We start from the raw sequence: 18,213 nt of genomic DNA, 5'->3' as shown, positions 1-18,213 counted from the left end.
ATGGTGTAAATACAAAGTAATTACGGCTGAAGGAGAACAGAGTGTTTGCTGGTGGAACAGTCGATAAAATTTAGAAACAGCAACATCAACACCAGTAATCAACATCAACACTAATAATAAGCCTGCATTAAATGCCTCCCCCCCACAAAAATAATGACATATGAAGTTAAAAGATTATGTTAAATTTACCCTTGAATATTTTTCCATTGAGCTCAGCTTGGATCAACCTGTGCAGAGTGCAGAAAATTGGAAGACATGTATAATTCAGTTCTAGATGATAATACTATTGAGAATATAGTGGATTGGGTGGTGAAGGTTCCTCATCCCTGAAATGATAGAGTTGTTATTATTTAAGTAATAACTTTAAAGGTATATAGGCCATGTTTTTGGATCCATTGTCACCTAAGCCATTTTTATTTTCTGAGCTTGCAGAAGGAATGCTATTTAATCAGCTTATTGTTTGCTTACTTTGTATTTTATAACATGTGTAAAAGTATTTTATGTTTTCATATCTCTCTATGTACAAATATATATAAAAGCAAAGATAAATAATATGAAAACAAAAATAAATGTTTTTTCTTTCTTCTGTTGAACCCTACTTTATATTCCATCTCCCAAGTTTCTTCATGTGCCAGAGTCTTGTATTTTATTCTGTTCTCCTTTTTTTCCATTGTCAGTAAATAATGCATGTAACCATCTATCCTCATCAAAATAGAATGTTTGCTTTTATTAAAAAGGATCTCCCTTCCCTTCTTTCAAACAAAATACAACACATAAAACATCTATTTTTTTTCCCCCTTTACGCACTAGACCTTCATTTGTGTAGCTCTTCGGAAAACAGATAATTTCATGAGCAGCGTGAAAAGGCGAAGTATCAGGTCAACTGCTGAAGAGGCTACTTTTAAACTCTCCCCAAGGAGACCAGCAGTGTGATTCATTGAGTTGGAAGAGCTTATTGAGGGGAGAAGGGGCTGTTTGCAGAGCAGGTGAAAAGAGAGAGGAGTGTTTACAGAGCTGATAAAGCACCTTTTACTTCAAATGTTTGCCATAAGAAAGTTCAGTTGAATAGAGTAATCCTCCAAGGTGGGTGATTTGGTCAACTGAGCTCTAAAACTCAAATGAGAGAAAACGTAGGCCATAACGTCATTTCGGGTTCCTCCGTACCATCTTATAAACAACCCGAACGTACTTTTTGGCCAACCGAGTATAACAGGACAGAAATTAAGGGAAAATTTGTGTTAAAGAAAAGTCTTTTAATCGTGTGAGAGGTATCGGCTTATCTGTATTAATAGAGAGCCACAGTCTGCATCAAACACACCGCAGTCTGAACAGGCAAGGCAAAAAGGGAGAAATCAGTTTTAACGTGTTGAAATCAGTCTTTTACCTCATGCTTAAAAAAATAGAAAGTATTACATTGTTACATTACCGATGGCTAGTTTGAGATCTCTTCGTTTCTCATGCATTTTCTTCTATATGATCATATAACCTACCCTTTAAAATAGTGTATTTTTCTCCCCATTTGTATTGCTACTTTGCATTATTTTCCTTGCGTTGATCAGTCTCTAATTTATTTGAATTTGACAGTATCAGTTTGAGTTCTAATTTTATATTTTGAAATTCTCATCGGGTACTCTATTTATTGTGACCTAAAAAAGTTGAAACTTATGGCTTCAGGAATGATACTTCTGAAAGGCCATTTGTCAAGTGACAGAAATGTGATTGCGATTTTTTTTTTTTCAAATATGATCTTTCTGGAAGTTGTTTACCCGTCTTAAATTTCATAGTCCACTCGCTTTGTTTTTTTTTGTTTGTTTGTTTTCTTTTTTTTTGCGGTACGCGGGCCTCTCACTGCTGTGGCCTCTCCCGTTGTGGAGCACAGGCTCCGGATGTGCAGGCTCAGCGGCCATGGCTCACGGGCCTAGCTGCTCCGCGGCATGTGGGATCTTCCCGGACCAGGGCACGAACCCACGTTCCCTGCATTGGCAGGGGGACTCTCAACCACTGCGCCACCAGGGAGGCCCAAGGGATTGCTTTTCTTAAACTCCTCGTTATACTATATTCTTTTTTTTTTTTAATGCTTTTTTTTTTTCCCCCTTTTTCCTGGCCGTGCCACGTGGCTTGCAAGATCTTAGTTCCCCGACCAGGATCAAACCTGTGCTCCCTGCATTGGAAGGGTGGAGTCCTAACCACTGGACCACCAGGGAAGTCTCTATTCTTTTTAAATTTATAGTCCTTTGAGAGTTTCTGGTGTGGCTAGTTAGCTTGTTTCCCTTACCTATTTTGTCTTTTTTTTTTTTTGCGGCACGCGGGCCTCTCACTGTTGTGGCCTCTCCCGTTGCGGAGCACAGGCTCCGGGCGCGCAGGCTCAGCGGCCATGGCTCACGGGCCCAGCCGCTCCGCGGCATGTGGGATCCTCCCGGACCGGGTCATGGCAGGCGGACTCTCAACCGCTGCGCCACCAGGGAAACCCAATATATTATCATTTTTTTAACAAGAGTGTTTCTTCACGTTTCATTATTAAATCCTGATCTCTGCCATTTTGCCCTCCCTTCCTGTTAATCGCTATATCTAATGTACTGATAGCAAATAATTTTGCATAGAAAAGGATTTTTTTCTGATATTAGTAACCCTTTTCAGCAAGCTTAAGTGCAGATATTTAGTTCCTGAATGGAAAACATGCATTTATCTGAAAAATGTCAGGTTATAGTTAGTTTTCCCCGTTTGCCCTTGATTTGCTGGCTGGCTTTTCACAACTCTTCTAGAAAATGAAATTTTGTTTACCTCTTTGCATTTGTTCTTCCAAGAGCATGGTTATGCCTGGCCTGAATTTAACCCCTGTCCCCATGACATAAAGCACATTGTTCATAAATTTTAAAACATGAATTTTAATTAGACATGCTTGTAAAATTTTGGAGACAATCTAAATGCTCCATAAATTGCCTAAAGACGTAAGACAGATTTTCTGGTTGTGAACTTAATGTTTATTAGTCTAATCCAATGACTTTGAAACTTAATCCATCAGGGCAGCCCTCATCATTTCAAAATACTGCTCTTCTGGGAAAATCTGCACTTTTTGTTTAGAAAGTTTTCTTAAATATTTTTCTGGTCTTCACCATGTCACAGTGCCTAGTCTCCTAATTTTGGTTATTATAAGATTAAGTGTTAAAAGTTCATTGGAATGAGAAGCCCTGAACTCTGTTAAAATCAGCTCTCATATTAGGATATGTTTCTCCAGTTCACTTTGAAACTTTTTGTCATTTCGACAGGATATCCTTAACTTTTAACATTAACATTGTTTCCTCAATGTGACATAATTTCTTTTGTATTTGATTTCACATATGTCTTCTAATGAGAGAGAGGATAAAATAAGCTCTATCACCATCCACTATGAAGCTCTCAGAAAGTCCGAGTTGTGGGGTGTGATTCGTAATCGGAAACTAATTCCACGTAGAGCTTGCATGGTAAAAGGCCTTATCTAGACACTGGCTGTATTGGGGATATATTCCGATCTACAATGCTAGAAAGTAAAGGTGCTATCTAATATTGATCATGGCTAAATATCACAACAATTAATAACAGGTCGCATTCTATTAATATGGAAGATGCTATTTTCATTTTATATGTCAACTAAACCTTAGACGTCAAGTATTTTTGAGAACCAGATAAAAATAATGACAGGAAACAAACTCCAAAGAACCCAGGAAGGAAACAAAAAACTGAAATTCAGTTTGGAAATAGTCAAACCAATTTTAGTAACTGGTGTCAAATCTTCTCCAAACAATTTAGCGTATTGAAAAGATGCAAATACTTCTGGAAAAGCCAAGTCAGCTTCTTATTTTGTTTGTGTTGCAGTTGGACAGGTCTTCATCTCCTCTCCCGTGCCCACCCTTCACCAAATGTATTTGTTACTATGACAGCTCAACTTGAGAAAGAGGCATATAAAACTCCTGTGGGTGTTTGTTAAACTTTACAAGAACTAGGACAGTCCTGCTTTTAATGCTCGAGTACTAACTATGGACCTGTGTCCACCTCCACCCCCATGCATACACATCCTCTCACGTTGCCTTATTTTCTTTTATTTAGGAGAAATTAACCACATTACTAAATTTCTTCCACACCCTGAATAGAATTAACGTAACATCACCTGAGCGAGCACTTTCTGAGTTTTCTCAACCTAAACAGTAAAGAAGTCACTGTACATGATTCCTTAGAAGATGCTCCTTACATTTCTTCTGGGTTTTAGCTCCGCACAGTTTACATTTCCGATTAACAAACCTCGTGGAGGTTGGTAAGCTGCAAACACACCGCAGATGCGTTTTCGCCCTAGAGTGGAAAGGTTTATTCCTGAAATAGCATGCTAATTATCACTTTAATGGGTAACATCGAATGTGTTAGTTCAAATATGACAGAATTTTTTTTTTTATTCTTTCAAACCCTTGTTTTTTTTGTTTTTGTATGTGTGTAATTTTCCCCCCTGCCTAGACCTGGTTAACCGTTTCTGTGAGCAGGTCCTCAATTTTTTACTTTGTCCCTACTTTCCTGTCCTAGCCCCGTCTTCCCCCGGTGTCGACTCCGTCCCCTTGCAGCGCACAGGCAGCCAGCATGGCCCGCAGAGCGCTGCCGTGGCCACCTTCCAGAGGGCCAGCTACGCCGCCGGCCCAGCCTCCAGCTACGCGGACCCGTACCGGCAGCTGCAGTATTGTCCTTCCGTCGAGTCTCCATACAGCAAATCCGGCCCTGCCCTCCCTCCCGAAGGCACCTTGGCCAGATCCCCGTCCATCGATAGCATTCAGAAAGATCCCAGGTGGGTACCAACCTTTTTCTCTTCCCAATCACTGCTAAAGAGGTTTTCAAACCAGGCCTTGTTACTACATGATTTCTTTTTGCGTCGCGTTATTGCCTCCATGTCACTGGCTGAGTATGAAAGTGTTGACTTCGGTTGGGTTTTATAATCAATCTTCTGTTTGATTTGGAATATTGGTATCGATCATGGATCCCGAGTATCTTCTTGGTTCAACAGCAAAGACGATCTTTTGATCAGAACATTTGTAGGTGCTTGAAGGTTTCAGCTATTTGATGAGATGTTGAACAGTTTTTTTTCATGCAGTAGAAATGGAGGATTGGGGGGTTATATCGTTTGACTTCAAATACTGTGGTCTAGGTATTTTCTTGTCTCAGTGGAAGCATGCTTTGTCGCGCTGTATGTTTCCATCCATCGGAGTGGAAAGTGGCACACCTACCAGGTTATACTAAAAATTGGACATTTAGAAAACCCTTATTACCTTCATTTTTGTGTCTGAAAATAAACATTAGGCTGAAGTTGATTGGACATTGATTAAAAACTTGAATATAATATATTAAAGAAATTATTATTGAGAAGTGTTTCTTTTTTGCTTTCTTTTTTCAACAGTGGTGAGGGATTTAGTGATACTCTACTTCTGAAATTGGAATTGAATTCCTGTAGAGTTAAATGATGTTTTATTCATAGGCATTTGATTTATGCAGAGCCCCATAAATATATATCTGCATCTGTGAATACTATAGATATATCAGATTCCTGGTATGTCTTTGTAACGGGGCATGTGACTTGAATCTGGCGGTAAAATTCATCTCAAGGAATTTTTGGGTATTTTCTCTGATAGAGCACACAAGTGCATGTATACTATATTGAGGGGTTTGCATAGATTCTTTTGTAAAAAGAAATCACTTCTACATACATAAAAGGCAGAATGGGGCCATTTGGTATTCTTTGAGATAGCTTCTTTAGCACAATTCAAACCTGCTTGGAGGGTTTATGTTAAATATTATATGTGGTAGAACGTCCATTGTAAAGGTGAATTGTAATAAGTGCTCACTGTTAACTACTAGAAATAAGAAGAATTCTTATACTTACATTGTCCGGCATCCTGCTTCTCTAGATTTTCAGTCGAAACAGGGATCTCTGTTGTCTTGGTCCTGAAATCTGCCCCAGATCCTTCAGTATTCTTGGCATGTGTGGGTAGAATGTTCTTCAGATAACAACACCTCAACATTCTCTATTTCTTTCTTTCTTTATTCAATATTTATTATTTTTTTAATTGAAGTATAGTTGATTTACAATGTTGTGTTAGTTTCTGCTGTACAGCAAAGTGATTCTGTTATACATATATATGTATTCTTTTTTATACTATTTTCCATTATGGTTTATCCCAGGATATTGAATATAGTTCCCTGTGCTCTACAGTAGTGTCTTGTTGTTTATCCATTCTATATATAATAGTTTGCATCTGCTAACCCCAAACTCCCAATCCATCCCTCCCCCAACACTCTCTATTTTAAAATAATTTTTCTAGACATGCTATTGAAAACATGTAGAAATAGAAGTAAACTCTTAGGAAATGCTAAATAGAAAAATACATAATTGGATTGGCATTGCTTTATTGAACATTGCATACTTAAATTGAGGCTAAGCGTTTAATCTTCAGTGGAAAGGTTTTAAAATTTCATATTAGGGGAATTTGGCTTGATAGGAACCCAAATTTATGTTTCTCTAGCTACAGCTTCGCTTCTTTATTTTATGCTGTGTATTAAATGCATTTTATTTTATTAAATGGCATAGCCTTCTCATTTTATGTTACTGTCACTTTTATAGCCTTTTTTCTTCTTTCAGTGTATCATGGCTATTATCTTTTTAAGTTATGGATTATATGACATATATTTATTCAGTGCCCACTATAAACCAAAAAAGAGAAACACCAATAAGAAATGTTAGAATGAATAAGAGTATACTGGCCGCTGACCTTTTGTAGGTGTGAACTTATATACAACTCAGTGTTACAGGAATTACAGTTTACTATTTTATTTTTAAGAATGCTAAGCATTGGCTTTAAATATGTGTTAATTTTGAAAAGAAAATCATACCACCATCCTAAGGTCAGGTATAGAATCAAAACAAACAGAACAAGATCTAGAACCAGAACTGAATTATTATGGCTTAATGTAAAAGGAACTAATAATAATAACCTGGCATTATGCAAAATGAGTATATAAAATACAATAATGCCTTTCTTGTAGAGTTTTTTTTTAATAAAGGAATATGTCAAAGTGTTCAGATTTAATTGAGACAGCCAAATCTAATCTAAAATTCTAGTCCACAATCTAATGCTTCTTTTTTTTTTTTTTTTTTGGAGAATATTTATTTATTTATTTTAAACATCTTTATTGGGGTATAATTGCTTTACAATGTTGTGTTAGTTTCTGCTTTATCTAATGCTTCTTTTATGATAACATCTTTGCATCTTCTTTTGAATAATGAATTTTGGGTTCTTCCTAGGTGAATATTACTAGAACGGGTATCTTTTACTTTGGGGGTTCAAAATTGTTTTTTTTCAGCATTATAACTTACGATTTAAACTTTTCCAGCTTTTAGATTTCTTTCAAGTTTTTATACATACATTTTTGAAGAGAATTTGTTAAAGTTTTATTTATCATTAAATACCAGACCATGTAAGCCTCTTTGCCATTGCAAACATGTATTTATAGCACATTACAATTCTCAAAGCACTTTTCCTTACAACTTTAACTTAATTCTCCTTTGTGGGAGAAAACTGATATCCCCATATTTTGTGCCTTAAATAAATGGAGAATTGGAATAAATGACCTGTGGGTACACAGGCTAGAATCCACACTTTTAGGACACGGGGCACGTATTGGCATGGACATTTATATTTCTTTATAAAAAATAAAAAGGAAAAGGAAAGACTATACTCACATCTTTTATGATTTTCTTGGAGGATGAGTAAATGTTAGCACCAGTTTTCTGTGTGTAGGAGTGAGTGAAGGAATGAAGGAAATGATACAAATTGTCTAAATAGGTCTGGTCTCTCTGATAATTGCTTATGGATATGTGGTCTTTGTTTTGTTTTTCCTTTCTTTTCTCTTCTACTATCTGCCCATCTGTCTTATTGCAGACCAGTATCTTTTATCTATTAAGGAGCTTCAGTGAGGAGTTTTCAAGCAAATCATCCATTTTAAAATAAGAATTTGAAATCAAGGTAGCCCCAATTTGGTCATTAGACTTGAAACCAGAAACTCCCTGTTATCTTTTATTTTTTTGATATTTTGATGACATTTATTTATTTATTTAGGCTATTTTATTTTATTTTTAAAATTTATTTATTTATTATTTTTTATTTATTTATTTTTTTTTTTTTTTCGGTACGCAGGCCTCTCACTGTTGTGGCCTCTCCCGTTGCGGAGCACAGGCTCTGGACGCGCAGGCTCAGTGACCATGGCTCACGGGCCCAGCCGCTCCGCGGCATGTGAGATCTTCCCAGACTGGGGCACGAACCCGTGTCCCCTGCATCGGCAGGCGGACTCTCAACCACTGTGCCACCAGGGAAGCCCTAATTTATTTTTTTTAATTGAAGTACAGTTGATATACAGTGTTGCATTAGTTTCAGATGTACAGCAAAGTGCTTCAGTTATACATATATATATTCTTTAAAACAATTTTTAAAATTTTTTCTAAGCCATAGGATATGAAAGGAATGGTTCTGAAGGATTAGGTTTCTCTAGCTTACTTGGCTGAGTCATATAGATCGGGGCAAAACTTTGGACTTTTCACTTTTAATTGCCCCTACTGTACTCCAGCAAAGAATGCACAGAAACCTTTTATAAAAGATGGTAGGATCTGATTGCCTTTTTAAGTCAGCAATCACTTTGAAAAAAAATTTATATATATAATGTTTGCTTTACAGCCACGTTTGCTGAGAACTTTTTATTTGTTAATTGCATGTTATCTTCCATAAAATGTGAATTTCTTAAGAATTATCACAGCTAATACGTTGTTGGTACTATACCAGATATTGAGTTCTGTACAGTGCTTTTAAACATGTAGGCCGAATATAAATCTTTAAATTATACGAAAGGACTCATCCCAGCTCAGTGATGTTGGGAGTGATAAGTCATAGATAGCATCCTTATTTTGAAAATGTGATTGATGAAATAACCAGAAAAAAAGCAAGACTGATGTACCTGGTGTACTAATGATGCTATAAATGTTCTTGTCTATATAAGAAGAAAAGTTATGGGTAAGACATTTACTGACATAACTTAATGTGTAGGTTGCAGCATGAATGGCATCTTTTAATCAAGTTGGATTAATCCCTTTTCAGGATATTGTAATCCTTGATGTAAACTACCTCAGAAGCAGTTTTTCAAGCATGCTAAAGGAATCTAACTTACTGTAAACGTGATTCACAATAAACTTCTATCTTCTTTTTGTTATGCAGTATAACAGAGAAATAAATGCAATGACACATCTTTATGCTGAATCTGAGCTCAAATTAGCAACTGCATTTTCAGTTGGCTCTATCAAACTTGTTCTCCATGTTTTGTTTCAAGCCACAGTATTTGACCAATAATCTAAAAATATGCACTTTTAAGGAATTACCTAGTGTATTACTAAAATTATTTTATTATTGGATGTGGTATTAGTATATATTATTAAGTGGCACTGCTTATAAATATCATTAGGTAAACCTAGGTTAAGAATGTTTTCCAAATGCTGGGGTTTTTTTCATTGCTTACCTGCCCACTCCATAACCACACATAGCATATAGTGAAATGAATGCTCAGGAAACAAAATATATACAAAGATGCTTTTTTAAAGGTGAAGATTTAAAAAATATGTTTAGTCTCTTTATTAACGTTTAAAGCACCATCATTACGTCATTTAGGTAACATGTCTGAGGTGTGCAATAAACCAGTCGTAATATTCTTCCTAGTTCAGTTATGGGTGGTGAATCTCCGGGGAGTTTGTTTTTCACTTTAAATGTTCAACAATCATTTATTTAACTGGGGAAATGTCAGAGGGGGAAAAATACAGCATCTGCAATTTAAAGACCCTCAGGGTGAAGAGCACTTGGACGTCATTTATTCAGTTAGGCCAAGAGCAAGCCCAACAATTGGCCATTCAGCCTCTGTTTGAATGCCTCTCGAAATGGGCCACTCACCATCTCTTGAAGCATTTTATTAATTTCTTGAATAATTCAAGCCTTGTACACTCATTTATATTGAAATCTTCACCCCTTGTAAGTTCACTCCCTGATCTTGTTTCTGACCTTTGCAGTCACGTTAGAATACGTCTATCCCTTCTTCAGAGACAGCCCTGAGGACAGTTATTACTCCTCCCCCCAGTGCCTTCTCAGTGAGACTTTATTTAATTTATTATATTTTTTTATTGAAGTATAGTTGATTTACAATGTTTCAGGTGTACAGCAAAATGATTCAGATATCTATCTATATATATGTATATATATATATTCTTTTTCATATTCTTTTCCGTTATGGTTTATCACAGGGTACTGGATATAGTTCCCTCTGCTGTACAGTAGGACCTTGTTGTTTATCTATTTTATATATAGTAGTGTGTATCTGCTAATCGCAAACTCCTAATTTATCCCTCCCCTCCCCCCTTTCCCTGTTGGTAACCATAAGCTTGTTTTCTATGTCTGTGAGTCTATTTCTGTTCTGTAAATAAGTTCATTTGTGTCATAATTTAGATTCCACATATACGTGATATCAAGTGGTATTAGTCTTTCTCTGTCTGACTTACTTCACTTAGTATCATAAGCTCTAGGGTCATCCATGTTGCTGCAAATGGCATTATTTCATTCTTTTTCTTAATGGCTAAGTAGTATTCTATTATATATATAAAATGAAATTTTATATATATATATATATATATATATAATTTTCTTTCTAACTTAAATGAGGGGCTTTACATTCACTTCTTGTTGGGGGTGATTCCGTTATGGGATACTTCAGACTCCAGTTTTGTTATCCAGCATGATTTTTATAATGCACTGCTCACGCCACTTGGAAATATGAAAAGCACACATATATGTCCTCAGCGAGGTTTTATCAACACATGGCCAGAGCTGGGCAGGGACACAGCCCTGTAGCTCTCATTCCTTTAAACTCTTCCCTCCAGGTCCATCTGAAGGCACATGTGTTCTCGGTGACTTTTCTGGGGAATACTGTAGGATGAACTCTGCAGGTGCAATGATATAGCATGTAAAGAGCTTCATTCTTTAAGGAGCTTTTAAAGGTATGTGAGAGACAAAGGTATATCCACAAATGACTGTAGTGCATTGGGTAAATAAGACAGATGTGATAGAAGTACAGAGGCGGAATTGAGTGGTTGGCCGGAACCTTGCGGAATAGTTGATATTTACATATGAAAAAATGGGAGAGAAAGCTCTCTAGTTGAAAAGAAAGGAGGGCTGGAAGTCGGGGGCGGTGCCTGTTTGAAGTACTCCAGCCTGGTTGGGCTGGGAGGGAGGGCAGCTGTCCACCCACCGAATCAGCAAGAAATGTTAGCTTGCATCTCTGTATGCGGATTTTTTTACTTATAAATTATGAACATGGTATGTTAATTTCCTAGGGCTGCCTTGCCATACAAATTACCGCAAACTGGGTGGCTTCAACCAACAAAAATGTATTCTCTTACGGTTGTGGAGGCCAGAAGTCTGAAAAATCACGGCCTGGGCAGGGTCATGCTCCCTCCAAAGGGTCTGGGGTGGCCCCACCATCCCTTGAATGTGGCTGCAGAGCTTCAGTCTCTGCCTGTATCTTCACTTACACCTTCCTCTCTGTCTCACGTCTCCCATGCTGTTCCTATGAAGACACCAGTCACTGTATTTAGGATCCACGCTAATCCAGCACGACTTCATCTTCACCTAATTACATCTGCAAAGACACTATTTCCAAATAAGGCCATATTCTGAGCTTCTGAATAGATATGAATTTTGGGGAGATACACTAACTCAACTAACTACACGTTTCAGTGTACTATTATACTATTTACACTGTAAAATAGATGTGCACTAAAGATAGAACTTGAAACAGGGGATGTTAAAGATAAAACACCACAATTAAAAGTTTTTATTTCAGTTTACATTTTTAAAATTTCTTTTATTGAAGTATAGTTGATTTACAATGTTGTGTTAATTTCTGCTATACAGCAGTGTGATTCAGTTATACATATATATGCTTTCTTTTTTATATTCTTTCCCATTATGGTTTTTCACAGGATATTGAATATAGTTCCCTGTGTTGTACAGTAGGACCTTGTTGTTTATCCATTCTGTGTATAATAGTTTGCACCTGCTAATCCCAAAGTCCCAATCCATCCCTCCCCACCCCCTCCCCCTTGGCAACCACATGTCTGTTCTCTATGACTGTGAGTCTGCTTTGTAGATAGGTTCATTTGTGCCATATTTTAGATTCCACATATAAATGCTATCATATGACATTTGCCTTTCTCTTTCTCACTTACTTCACTTAGTGTGATCATCTCTAGTTGCATCCATGTTGCAGCAAATGGTACTATTTCATACTTATTTTACGACGGAGTAATATTCCATCATGTATATACCACATCTTTATTCATTCATCTGTCAATGGACATTTAGGGAGCTCTGAAAGACCAGTATACACTTTTAATCATAAAAACCTTTCTTTAGGGCTTCCCTGGTGGCACAGTGGTTGAGGGTCCGCCTGCCAATGCAGGGGACACGGGTTCGTGCCCCGGTCTGGGAAGATCCCACATGCCATGGAGCGGCTGGGCCCGTGAGCCATGGCCGCTGAGCCTGCGCGTCCGGAGCCTGTGCTCTGCAACGGGAGAGGCCACAACAGTGAGAGGCCCGCGTACCGCAAAAATAAATAATAATAATAAATAAAAAATAAAAACCTTTCTTTAGAAAGAGCAATATGGTTGAATGTGTTAGATCTGAGTATATTATCACTGTTTTTGCTGGTTAACATGGCTGATGTTCATCCCTCCAGGTGTGGATAGATGGGTGAGCATAGCTATTTTCTTAGCCCTTGGCCATGCTTGAATCATTTGTGCTACCTTGTTCGCATTGTGAGGGTTAGTTTAAAGCTAGATCATATAATCTAAAACTTCACAAGGACCGGCACACATCAATAGCAATAAGGAGCCCTAGTGGTCAAATTAGCAAGGGTGTGACTGTCATCCTTGCTGTGTTGTGGCTTCCAGTAAAAAATGCACCGTCATCTGAAATGTGGGCCCAGTGAGAGGGCCAGTGCCAACCTGTGGAGAATGATCGTTCTGGGTTGCTTTATTTTGTTTGGTTAAGTAAATAAGTAGAATTTCAAATGTTCTCCCCTCTCAGCCCAGGTGATGATCTTGTGCAGCCCTGCAGTGCAGGCTCTCATCCACCACAGGAAGAGTAGAGGAGGTCTGGGTTGTAAAGGGCGTCTAATACCCAAGGGAAAGGATTTTCAGCAAGTCATGATTCCAGGTGTGATGCTCACCTGCTCTGTCTTCAGCGTCCGTGTATGTAAAGCAGAAATGATCAAAGCACCTTCCTCATGAAGTTGTTGTGAGATGACACGTGTTCAGACCTCAAGGTCTTTGGGGCGTTTCCCGGCATAGGGAAGGGCCCACTGTTGTCACCACTACCTCTCTGCTGCCAACACGACACCTGCCATCAGGAGCACCTGTGGCCCAAGCCTCGTGCTGAGAATGGCACTTGGGAGGAGTCAGAGACGTGGAAGAAGTGGGTGAAGGCACAGAGGCCGTGTGCTGCCGAGTGGCAAAGACCGGGGAGCAGATCCTGGGGGGATGCCCTGCTGGGAGGCCAGGGATGGGAGGGCATCTGGGGAGGCCAGAGCACAGGCCAGCAGGGGCGGCAAGGAGGGAAAACTGAGACCTGGGCCCTCACGACCAGGAAGCAGAATCGGAAGATGGAAGGGAAGACTCCAACTGCAAAAGGATTTTGTTTGTTTTACAAAAGCCTCCTTTTCAGGATTCCTTTTATCAACTGAAAGGAAAGCAGTGTTTACACACATACTTGTCTGTGCCCATCTTGATTCTCCCAGAGCCCAGATTACTCATTTTGCCGTCTGTCTTCGGAATCCCTCGTAGGAGTGAACAATTGCATTTCTAAAAGAGCGACTCATTTGTAATACTACGCCCTCACCTCGTTTATACCAAAGCGGGTTCTGGCATAGGGACCTTGGAAACATCCCAGATGCATCCTTCTACCCAGGGTACTAATTAGTTGGTTAATGAGTCATTAGCAGATACTCCATCAGTTGTGATGGTAGAAATCTCTGCTTTGTGTTTTTCTCGTTTACAGGCTTTCCTCCTGAGAACCAGCCCCGTCCTTCCCCTCAGTCCACATGCTTTTGGTAAAACAGGCTCTACTCCAGGTTCAGAAGGTGAGCCTGTAGCTCACACCTGTTCCAAGAGCCAACCACTCATTGGGGCCTCCACCCACTAGCCAGACCCCCAGGGGTGCAGAGGAGCCTGAGAAAATCAAGTCCCTGCTCTCGAAAGTGGGCCACTGGACTTTCCTGCCTCATTTAGGGCAAAAAGCCAAATCCATACTACCTGGAGCCTACCACGGGAGCTGTTGTACACCCTCCTCTTTTTCCCAGCAGAGTTCCCCCTCCCCTACCCAGCCTCTCTGAAGGTGGCCGTGGTGATCCTGGGTTTGGTCTCCATTATGAAGCCAGGAGTATTTGTCTTTGGTCACTTAAGTTGTGTCTCTAATGATCTACCAGTGTGTCTGTCATATATCCTGATGCAGTCTTTCCAGAACTTAATGTTAACCCCTCTACTTAAAGCCAACTACACTCATTCCCTGTTTCAGGAACAGAAACAGCATCTTTCCCCTGATTCAAAGCAACTGAGAAGTTCCATTCAATAATTTAATTATCATGAAATCTTTACCCAATCTGTTTATAGGAGAGATGAACTCTGGTGACACCATTTAGCATCAGGGGACCACCTCAGCTCCCTAGAAGTCAGAACTCTGAAACATCAAGCAACTTTAGTCTTAATATTAAGGTCCCCAGTAATGATAAGTACAATGATAACATCAAAATAAAGATAATTGATGGTTTAAAGGAATGGCATATTAGATTCCTAAGTAAAACAAATAATTCGTTTGCAGTGTTGTTATCAGCGCTCAGTGTATTACTTTTGCTAGTAATTCATCTTACTTCTTGCCTTAAGGTTAATCTCTATTTTCTCACTGATAACCAGGTTCATATGTTTGTGTCTGTGTGTTGTCTATTGGACTTAGATGTTCTCACACTGAAGAGAGAGTAGGATCTTGCAGGTGAAGTCATTCTTTGACAGTCATTTAGGATGAAGCAGAAAGCTAAGCTACAGGTGGGAGGGAGGAAGTAAATCTCTCTCTTCATCTTCCTTGTGAAAGAAATGATCAGAATATTGAAGAGCCCAAAAGGGTGTGAATATTAAAAACAGCGCCCCTTAGAAACAAGCTGAGAACCAAAAATGAGGCAGCCTCTTTCCTTGGTATCTCAAGGAGGGTTAGAGAGGCCCACAGACATGGAACAGAAGCACCTAAATCTCGGGGCTCCGTTTTGGGGTCTCTGCCTCTATTTCCCTTCTGCGTGCTCTCCTTTCACTTCCCACTTGATGCTTTCTAGAGTTCTGGGAAATGGTTTGAAGGAATCAAAAGAAGGATTTGTGCTTCAAAAGGAATGAAAGGAAAGTTCTGTGGGTCCAGTATTGAATAAGATTATAAAAACAGACAAGAGGATCCCTCTTCCCCAAGGTTGGTTCCCACGAATGGGAACCCCCCCCCCAGGAAAAAAGAGAAACCAAGTAAATCCAGGTGACAGAACTGGCTTCCTTGGTCAGTCATTCCTCAAGGACTGTCTCCTTCTAGGGGGAACCTTCACAGCCCTACATTTGATTTTATTAAGGAAAGTGGCATCTACATATATGCCACATAGATTATGTGTATACATATACATATATTATGTGTGTATATGTACATAAATAAACTATCTGTTAATCGGCTCTGCACACAGTTACCCAGAGATAAGATTTGCAAAACTTACGTAAGAACTTGATTTTTAATGTGACAAAAGACATAGTAACAAGGTATTGATTTTGCTTCTTGTCTGTTTATCCATCAGTTTGCTTTCCCAACTTCTGTGCTTTGCTTTTATTTTGTTTTACCATTTCAAAAAAGTCATTCTAAATAGGTTCCATTCTTCAAGTCAATGTTGATAGAATGTTGAAAACTAAAAATATAAATTCACAAAACGAGAGAAATGCAACATTTGTTTTCCCTTCAGAAATCCCAGTAGCTGTGAGAATATTGGAAAGCACATCCTGGCTGTTTATTTCCATCTTTAATCAGCATCCACATAGTTACGCTCAACCTTTTGAAATTATGTGCTCTTTAAAGGGCTCTATGCTTCTCAGAGAACGTGACCATATTATGAAAAAATTTTCCTTTCTTCATTATTCAACTTATTTTGCTGTAACTATGGAAAGCCAATCTCAGTCTATCCTCAAAACCTCCCTGTTTATCCTACCACAAGCGAAAATCTGAAATCCCCTTTGGTCCTTTCACACACAAACCAGTTTTAATATTTTTCTGGATGGCTTAAGTCACTTTTCTTCACCATCTGACTTTGAACATTTAATTGAGGACCCAAATGGAGCATTCAGAACTTTTATTGTCTTACAAGGCAGGTGGTAGTTGACTGTCAGTTTGTAACTAATGGAAATTAATTTCCAGCGCTTCTTGAGATGTTTTGCAGCTAATAGTGCTCATTAATTTGGAGGCACTGACATCTGTAGAGAGAAAGTGAGCATTTTATAGTAAGAAAAAGTACATTTGGAACTGATATTTCCATTGTTCATGATACATTATAAATCTAGTAACTTAAATTCTTTCATCTACTGAAGATCACATCCAACTACCTTAACTGGTTTGCTGCACTGAGTGTGTTCTAACATCCACTTAATTCTCTGAGAAGAGTAGAAGCATGGGGAAGGGGAAGAGTAGGAAGAGGAGAAAATATCCAGTGGGAAATCCAGTGGGCGGGGTTCCTGCAAAACAGAATATTTTACGTAGTGAAAGGCATCTCATCAAGTGAGATGTGACCTGTGTCCTCATTCTTTTCATTGTTTTACCTTTTCAGTTTTCTAGGGGCATTTCGCTCTGTGCTTTGCTCTTTCGATGTGCCTGTTGCTTAAGATTTCATGCTAGAACAGGGCCCATGGGCCACCAGTTTTGGAAGCTCTTTAGAGCTGAAGCCACCACACCAAGACAACTCTGATTGTGTTTGGTAACTGGGCCATTTGCATAGAGGCCCCAAAAGTGAGGGCCTCCATCTACCCTCAGCTGCTCTGTACTGACAGATGCTACAGTGAGCCCCCGGGGTGACTCCCCATGACTGAAATGTGACACAGTGATTCCCAACATTTTTGGAATACAAACACTAGTTCCATTCCAAAAACCATGTGGGTGCCAGCACAGGGTAGCTGGGCTTTTACTTTGCAGATAGTCTCCTCCAGCCACTTCTTAGCACACAGGAAAGGCAGACATGAAATAACCTTGGAATATAGGACAGTCTTTTCAGTTGCATAAAGGGGCCCCTATGAAAAAAAATCAAAGTTGGTTTCAGACAATCGTCTGGGAACCATTGGCTTAGAAGCCACGATGTAGCAGAAATAATTTCTCTGAACAGGTGGGTAATGTAAAATTAGCTGAAGATGCTCACTATTATTCCAGTGAATGTGAAAAAGAAATCCTGGCCTTTTACCTTATTCTCTTTGCTTGTGTATACTGGGTTGTTTTTTCTGTTTTTGTTTTTAATTTTTATTTTTTTATTGAAGTATAGTTGATTTACAGTGTTTCAGGTGTACAGCAGTGACTCAGTTATATGTATATGTATATATATATATATATATATAGATTCTTTTTCAGATTCTTTTCCATTATAGGTTATTACAAGATATTGAATATAGTTCCCTGTGCTTTTCAGTAGGTCCTTGTCGTTTATCTAGTTTATGTATAGTTGTCAGAGTCTGTTAATACCAGATTCGAAATTTATCCCTCCCCCCCTTTCCCTTCTGGTAACTATAAGTTTGTTTTCTATGTCTGTGAGTCTATTTCTGTTTTGTAAATAAGTTCATTTGTATCATTTTTTTAGATTCCACATATAGGTGATATCATGAGATATTCATCTTTCTCTGTCTGACTTACTTCACTTAGTCTGATCATCTCTAGGTCCATCCATGTTTCTGCAAATGGCATTATTTCATTCTTTTTTATGGCTGAGTAATACTCCATTGTGTATACACCACATCTTCTTTATCCATTCGTCTATCAGCAGACACTTAGGCTGCTTCCATGTCTTGGCTACTGT

At 38.7% G+C, this 18,213-nt stretch overlaps 1 protein-coding gene across 3 annotated transcripts in view; it reads left to right on the top strand.

Annotated features, from left to right (window-relative positions):
- Positions 1 to 18,213, top strand: part of CTNND2 (catenin delta 2) — a 434,854-nt gene that overhangs the window by 61,833 nt on the left and 354,808 nt on the right. For all 3 annotated transcript variants that reach the window (XM_065874257.1, XM_065874256.1, XM_065874255.1), the window contains one exon: positions 4,549 to 4,804. In XM_065874257.1, the coding sequence (XP_065730329.1) occupies positions 4,549 to 4,804 (256 nt within the window). The remainder of the gene's footprint in view (positions 1 to 4,548; positions 4,805 to 18,213) is intronic.

This window comes from Phocoena phocoena, chromosome 3 (assembly GCF_963924675.1).
Source record: "Phocoena phocoena chromosome 3, mPhoPho1.1, whole genome shotgun sequence".
In the NCBI taxonomy this organism is placed as follows: domain Eukaryota; kingdom Metazoa; phylum Chordata; class Mammalia; order Artiodactyla; family Phocoenidae; genus Phocoena; species Phocoena phocoena.
This window is presented reverse-complemented; position numbering and strand designations above follow the sequence as displayed.